The sequence below is a fragment of the Tupaia chinensis genome, unplaced genomic scaffold, assembly GCF_000334495.1.
Source record: "Tupaia chinensis unplaced genomic scaffold, TupChi_1.0 Scaffold144276_1, whole genome shotgun sequence".
Taxonomy (NCBI): domain Eukaryota; kingdom Metazoa; phylum Chordata; class Mammalia; order Scandentia; family Tupaiidae; genus Tupaia; species Tupaia belangeri.
The window spans coordinates 3,430,349-3,438,308 of record NW_006204133.1 but is presented as its reverse complement, the minus strand read 5'-3'; the positions used below and the strand labels follow the sequence as shown (position 1 = coordinate 3,438,308).

General features: G+C 36.3%; 1 protein-coding gene across 1 annotated transcript in view; it reads left to right on the top strand.

Annotated features, from left to right (window-relative positions):
- The window catches only part of REV1 (REV1 DNA directed polymerase), a gene marked incomplete in the record, with an annotated part of 83,412 nt that overhangs the window by 32,702 nt on the left and 42,750 nt on the right, over positions 1-7,960 (top strand). The window contains 2 exon segments of the mRNA XM_027767550.1: positions 3,132-3,284; positions 6,016-6,725. Of these exon segments, the coding sequence (XP_027623351.1) occupies positions 3,132-3,284; positions 6,016-6,725 (863 nt within the window).

Below are 7,960 nucleotides of genomic sequence, written 5' to 3'. Positions count from 1 at the left end.
TTTTTTAAAGAATTATTTTATTGAACTTTATTCATTTATTTTAATTTGACCAGAGAGGGACAGAGCGAGAGACAGAGAGAAAGAAAGTGAGAAAGCAAGCCCCCAGGTTCGGGACTTGAACCACAATCAGCCTTGTAGAAGTTCAGTGCCCTCAATCACCACACCACTAGCTGACCCTCCAGTTGACTTAATATTTTTAATTGATATTCTGTAAGCCAATTCAGTCATTGCCTTTTTCGTGTTTGTTTGGTTTTTGTTTTTATTATAAGAGAGTGTAAGTGCTTGCCAGAGTGAGTGAGTGTGTGTGCACACCCCAGTGGGTGTGGTGATGCTGCAATTCTTTCTCCTCTGTTTCTCTATCTCATCAGCATTTTGGATGAGCATGTACCTACCTGCACCTGACATGTCAAGCCGCCAGGGCTGAGATTTGAACTATGTTCAACCATGTGGGATCTGGTTCCCTTTGTCTTGGGCTTAACCCTTGTGCCCTAGATTGGCCCCAACATGGTGGTTATTTTTAAGAAAATTTTGGGAAAGTACTATTTAAGCAAATAAAAATCCTTGGATTTATGAGACAATAAGAAAAATATTATTCTTTTTTTTTTCCCCCTAAGTAATCAGGTATGACTTTGTTAGTGATTTTAGGTTTAAAAACTAACGATTTTTTAAAAAACATTTTTTAATATGTAAGGAACCTGTTTTAAAATTTGGATGTTAGCATAAATGTATTGCTTAATTTGAAGTAGAATACTATTCTTAGTTTATTTCTCTTTTCAATCCATTTTTTGGACTTTCTCAACTCCACCTTTTCTTTCTTCCTTTCCCTCTTTTTTTTTTTTTTTTTTTTTTTTTTTAAAGAGGTTTTTGTCTTAGTAGGCATGCACTCATCTGGGAGAAAGAGAGTGAAAGGGAAGGTGAGAAATCACCCCCAAGGGGTGATTGGCCGTGCTGCAATCCTTTCTCCTTTGTTGTCCTTTCAGGATCTTGGGCACACACATACTCCCAGATTGATTTTCTTCTTTTGTTTTTAGTGAGAAATTTTTGCTATCAGGTGCATGTGCTCACTGGAGAGACAGAAAGTGAGAAATCACCCCACCCCATCCCCAGGGGATGGCCATGCTGCAGTCCCTTCTCCTTCATTCTCCTCTCGGGATTTTGGTCATACATGCACATGTACCTGGCTTGAGTTTGAAGCTGCTGGGTCAAGGACTCGAACCGTAATCGACTATATGGGAGTCCAACAATGTGACCATTATGCCCTCTGCTGGTCTCATGGCTCGCTTACTTTCCAGGACACTGGATCCAGTACTCAAATTGCATGGTTGACCATATGGGATCCAGCTGCCTTATCCACCACCATGCCTCCTGGCTGGCCCCAAAATTTATTAATTAACTTATTTTTAAAATTTTAAAATTCTTTTAGAGAGATTTTTGTTATAATATATGTGCCTTTGCCAGACAGACAGAAAGTGAGAAATTACACTGCAGAGGGGATGGCGGTGCCACATTTCCTTCTCCATTCTCCCCTCTGGATTTTGGGTACAGACGCACATGTGCCTAATGTTGTGCCTTGGGGTCCAGGATTTGAACCGCAGTCGACTACATGGGAGTCTAGCGACATAACCATTACACCATCTGCTGGTCCCTAATTATTTTTGACAGTAGGGCAAAATTCTTCCGACAGTCTCATAGTGCCTTATTCCTCTCATCCCAGCCTTCGAGTAAGCTAGGTTCATGGACATGCACTGCTGGGCCTGGTATATCTAGTATGGTCTGAGAGTGAACCTGGTCCTTTTGTGTGGCAGAAAATGAGGTTTTTTTGTTTGTTTTAATTTTCCAGAAGGTACATGTGCTCACCAGGGAGAAAGGGAGGGAGAAAGTGGAAAAACATTCCCCATGAGGAATAGGCATACATGCACACACGTTAGTGTCTCTCTCAAGTTGCCAAGTTCAAACTGGACTTGGCCATGTGCCATCAAGCCACTGTAACCACCAGGCCATGGCTAACTGGAAAATTGCCATTAAGCCACCTTAATCACCAAGCCATGGCTAACTGGAAAATGTATTTTTAAAGATATAGTAACATATGTAACTCCAATTTGCATTCAGAATTTATTAAAACAGCTTAATCATATTAATTTTAGTTCCGAAGTACAAAAGGAAATAGGTATTTGGGAGTTTCAGTTAAAGTGCCAGTACTACCTACTAGTATAAGACTGGGGTTCCCTGGATTTTAATGCTGATGTTATGATATGTAATAAGCATTTGGAGGAAATACGTGATAACTTTTGCCCTCTTAGAGTTAATATTCTTAGATAGCCATGTCTTTTCTTTTTTTTTTTTTAAGAGAGATTTTTGCTATAGGGAGTTTATGCTTGCCAGAGACACATGAGACACATGAGAGAGAGAGTGAGAAATCACCTCCCAAGGGGGTGGCCACGCCACAGTCCCTTCTCCTCTTGTGATTTTGGGCACACATGCATATGCGCCAGGTGTGAGTTTTAAGCCACCAGGTCTGGGACTCAAACCATGGTCAACATGGTGGAAGTCCAGTGACACAGCCATTATGCTTTCTGCTGGTCCGCTTTTCTCATTCTTAAATACATAAAAATAGTTTCAAGTTATTTTTTACTCTTGAAATAAGAGTCTGTATTTTGTCCTGTATTTTATTTTACACTTTCTACATTTAAGAAACTTAATTTGAATTGGGAAAACAGACTTTTCATTCACTATTTTTATTCTAGAAAAGCTTAATATGTAAGATGGGATTGGAAGAAGTCTTGATTATCATATCTCAACTGTTTGAGGGGGAACAAACAGTGGTTAATGTTAAAGTTAGGAGAATTAAAATATTGACTAGTGCTTACAGTTTTTCTCCATAGTTCTCCATTCATGTAAAATTGTTGGCCACTAATTCTTTTAAATTTTATATCTGTCTTTTATCTGGAACGTCTTTAGTGTTTAAGTAAAACCGTATTGGTTTAGGACCATTAAAAAGTGAAAAGTGATAAACTAAGAAAACAGGTAGCCCATTTGTGAGATAATTTTAAGAACATGAATTTTGTTTATGAAGTGCATTTTTACAAAGTATTGAATTCTAAATTAGTGTTGCTTTTGTTTGTTTGTTTTAGCATCAAAGCTGGGCGACTCTTATCCTACATTCCATATCAGCTGTACACCAAGCAGTCCAGTGTGCAGAGGGGTCTCAACTTTAATTCTGTGTGCAAACCTGAGGATCCTGTGCCAGGTCCAAGCAATATAGCCAAACAGCTCCACAGCAGGGTGTAAGTTTGTCTTATTTGGGAATACTGTAAAGCTCATTTTAAGTGGTGACTGACTGTTGGCTCTGCTGAAGATAGAAACAAATAGTTTGGCCATTTACCTGTGTTTGAAGATTCATAAACGTAAACGAGTTTTCCTAGTCTTATAGATTCTCATGTTAAATTAATGGACCTTCAGTTACTAGTAAACTTTTTATGGATTTCATGAAAGTAATTTTTGCACATGAAATTTGCTATATATGGAGTGTCGGTTTCTCAAAAACTGAACTGACTGTACCACCTGTACTTTTGTTGTATGCGGTGCATAGGAAGATAATTAAAATATTAACACTTTTAGGTTATTTTTGAAGTATTCAAAAATAAATGTTAAATATGTTAATCCTTTTATATCATGGTAGTTTAGTTGGCCCTCAGTTACAGGATAGGAGTGGATCTAGACTTTATGCAATATGGCCAATTTTAAAAAATATATTGATTTAATTAGCTTTAATTGCAATAATCCTGAGTAAATTAGTTTCACAATTAATTGGTATGATGTCTTAACTTGTATAGGAGGTGATTCGTTATCACTACCCTTTTCCTTATTTATTAAATTGCTTGCTTTGGGAGTTGGATGTATTTTTACAAAATACCAGGAGGATCCAGTGTCACTACCTTCTGTGATTCTTTTGTTTTCATGTGTTGTTTAACTCATATTCACTTATAAGCATATTGAAATGTTCTTTACATTTACCTGAAACTTTATTTTTTTCAAAGGTATCTTTTTTTAAGAATTATTTTACTTAATTTATTCATTCATTTTATTTTTTAATTTGACCAGGGAGAGACAGAGAGAGAGAGAAAGGGAAAGTGAGAAAGCAAGCTGCCAGGTCCAGGACTCAAACTGTGGTCAGCCATGTGGGAGTGTCCAGTGCCTTAACCACCATGCCACCTGCTGGTCCCTTACCTGAAACTTTAAATCTTTAACGTCAAGGTGCACAACAAATAATTAGGAAACCTATTCACAGAATATATAGTCTCATTTGTTTTTCTTATCCATGCTAATAAAAATTTTAAAAACAGGGACCAACAGTTAGCGTAATGGCTATGTCGCTGAACTCCCATGTAGTTAACAGCGGTTCGAGTCCCGGACCTGGTGGCTTAAACTCATTCTGGGTGTGTGTGCGTGCATGCCCAAGATCAAAAGAGGAGAATGGAGAAGGGATTGCCGCCATGTGATCATCCCCCCTGGGGGGTGATTTCTCGCTTTCTGTCTGTCTCTGTCTTCCTGGCGAGCGCACGTGCCCTATAGTAAAAACCTCTCAAAAAAATATTAAAAAACAAATAAATGTATTTAAAATTTGTTCTTTGTGATAATTTTAGAAAACATTAGGATGAAGAGCTTTAGACCAAATCTGGTGATACTGTGGTATCCTCACATAGGCTTCAGTACTGGTTATGGCACTCTTTATCTGAAGCCTGAACTATAATTGACTTGATGCTATGGACTTGATGCTACATACTGTAGCTCAGTAATTCAACTTTTTGTGTTTGTTACTTATTGGGTCATCAGAGAAGTCATCAATCATGTATTTTGCTGTGCAAAACTGTGTCATGACTTTTCGGACAACCCAATAGATGGTTCTTATGAATGCAAATGAATTTAGTATTATAAAGCATTATTACTAAGGAAACATCTAGAGGGGCTAGAATGTGAATTTAGCATAGCATTTGTCCTCGTTCCTGCACTTTATAACCTGTCATTAGGAAACTTGGACCACATTGCCTTGGACCACTTTGGCATCTAAATATGCTTTTCTTAGAAATAAAATGCCATTTAGGGAATGGCAGTTGGCCTGGTGGTTAAGGGAGCTGGACTCCCACAATGGCTGACTGTGGTTCAAGTCTCGGACCTGGTGGCTTGCTTTCTCACCTTCTCTCGCTTTCTCTGACCCTCTCTGGTCAAATGAAAAAATAAAGTTAAATCAGATAATTCTTTAAAAAAAAAAAAAAAAGTGAAATGCCATTTTCTTTGTCAGTAACGCAAGATCTCTCATTTTTCCAGGTATAAATCTTACTGAGTTACCCTCACATACTGATCTGGTTCTTACTTTCTCTCTACTTATGCAATGATTGACTTGTTAATGAGTTGATCAGTGTTGTCTGCTATTTTTTCCCTGTAATTGAAGCTAACTGGCCTCAGAACTTTAGTCCCTTTGCAGCAATATTGGATTTAATGTGTTGAGCAGTACATTAAAAGTAAAACTAAGAATGAGAATTTAAATGAAGTTTTTTTTATCCATTTTATGGAAATTACTCATATTCTATTAATTCAGGAAACATTTTTTGACTGTATAATTAAACGTCAAGCACTATCCTCAGAACTGGGTATTTAAAGCTTATAGATTCCGATTAATTTTTTGTGAGAACTTTAATTGAAAACAATTTTTGGGTTTCTCTTCAACCATATGAAGTATTCCATTGTATTTCTTCTCTTGAGACTGTATTAAGTGGGGGGAAAAAAATCAAAACTTAAAAAGCTATTACTATTATAGAATTTTCCTAGTTACCTTGCTGCTTTGGTTTAGTTAAAAATTACTTTTTGCTAAAACAAAGCATGAAGTTTATGCTTTGGTTTTTCAGATTTTGAAGAGGTAAATATTGAAGTATGTATCACTAAAAATATGTTAAATGAAAAACAAATTTATCCTGAAAGTTGGACACTATTACTTAAATAATTTATTTTCTGCTTTAGGAATCACATAATTAAGAAGATTGAGACAGAAAATGAAGTCAGAGTCAATGGAGTGAACAGTTGGAATGAAGAAGATGTAAATGATGATTTTAATTTTGTGGATCTGGAACAGACCTATCTGGGAAGGAAACAAAATGGAATGCCACATCCCAGAGGCAGTACTGCCATTTTTAATGGACACACTCATAGCTCTAATGGTGCCTTAAAGACACAGGATTGCTCTCTGCCCATGGGCAACAGTGTTGCCAGCAGGCTCTCTCCAGACTCTGCCCAGGATGAGGAGAAGGCAGAGAAGAACAGTACTGACTTCAGAGACTGCAGTCTGCAGCAGTTGCAACAGAGCACCAGAAATGCAGATGCTCTGCGAAACCCACACAGAACTAATTCTTTCTCATTATCATCTTTGCACAGTAACACTAAAATCAATGGTGCTCACCACTCCACTATTCAGGGGCCTTCAAGCACAAAAAGCACTTCTTCAGTACCTACTCTTAGCAAGGCAGCACCTTCAGTGCCATCCAGACCTTCAGACTGCAATTTTATTTCAGACTTCTATTCTCGTTCAAGACTGCATCACATATCAACATGGAAGTGTGAATTGACTGAATTTGTCAATACCCTACAAAGACAGAGTAGTGGTATCTTTCCAGGAAGGGAAAAATTAAAAAAACTGAAAGCAGGCAGGTCTGCACTTGTTGTAACTGACACAGGTAGATACTAAAATTGTTTTCTTAAGAATGTCATGCTTGATCATTTTGTTTTTATGCTATCGTTAGTATTCTGATCAACATTAAGAGCGAATAATATTAACGTCTCTAGGAATGTTAGATTATGTAAGTTACATTAAGTATAACTGATTCAGATACTTCTTTAAAAATTAGATTTAATTGTGGCTAAGGAAAAATTTTCAGATAATTTAAATAGTAACACGTTTGGGATTCTAAGCACTTATTCCCCTCATGTAGATCTTTTAAGTTGCTGAAGTATTGAACAGTGTAAATATAACATGGTATACTCAATGCTTAAACGCCTGTTGGTTTGATAGAATTAATTGTTAATTTCTGGAATTTTGCATTAGTGAGATTAAGTATTTTTATATCTAAGTAGATTCGTTAATTGTATTTTATTTTCTAATACTTTCTTTGTTATCAAAAACAAAGCAATCCATGAATAGCAGAGTGTGTTTTTCTGTGCCAGTTATTTTAAGTTAGGTCTTATTTGAAGTTTTTAGATTGTAGGGTTTGTTTTTAAGGGAGTAATCTCAATCTCAGAGATATCTAATACTATCTTTTAATTGATAGCTGTGGGAACTGAGGTACAGAGAGAAAAGCTCATGGTTTTGTCCTAAAAAGTGATGGAGTCTCTCTCCATGTGGATTTTTTCTGTTGTTTACTGTGTTTGATGTATTCCTATGTGCTTTTAATCATAAGTGCTTTATGAAATATTTCTGAGTAATGTTTTAGATATTCAATTATCCTTACATCATGTCTCAGCCCTGTAACCTGAAGGTCATTTAATTTTGTAAGCATCAAAGAAATATGAGGGGTCTTTAGAAAGTTCATGGGAGATGTGTATTATGAAACAACTATGCATGGATTTCTTTTTTTTTTTTTTTTTTTTTGCACCAAAATAAACTCATACTTCCATTTTTTTTGGCAAACTTTTTGAAGTCCCTTTATTATAAACTCATTCCATGAATGAGGATATAATGAGAAGTTTTTATAGTATATGAAAACATTTGGTAGATACTTGGTGTATACATACTATTTGAATGTTTAAAACCATTATTTTGAGTTTACATTATGTTTATATTCATATATAAAGCAGAATTATGATTATTAAGGTTTATCTTATAAATCATTCTTGAGGTAATATAAAGGTAGCAAGGACATAACAGATTTGGAAGTAGAGAGCTTGGCCTATCTCCAGATCCCAGCTCCTCTGT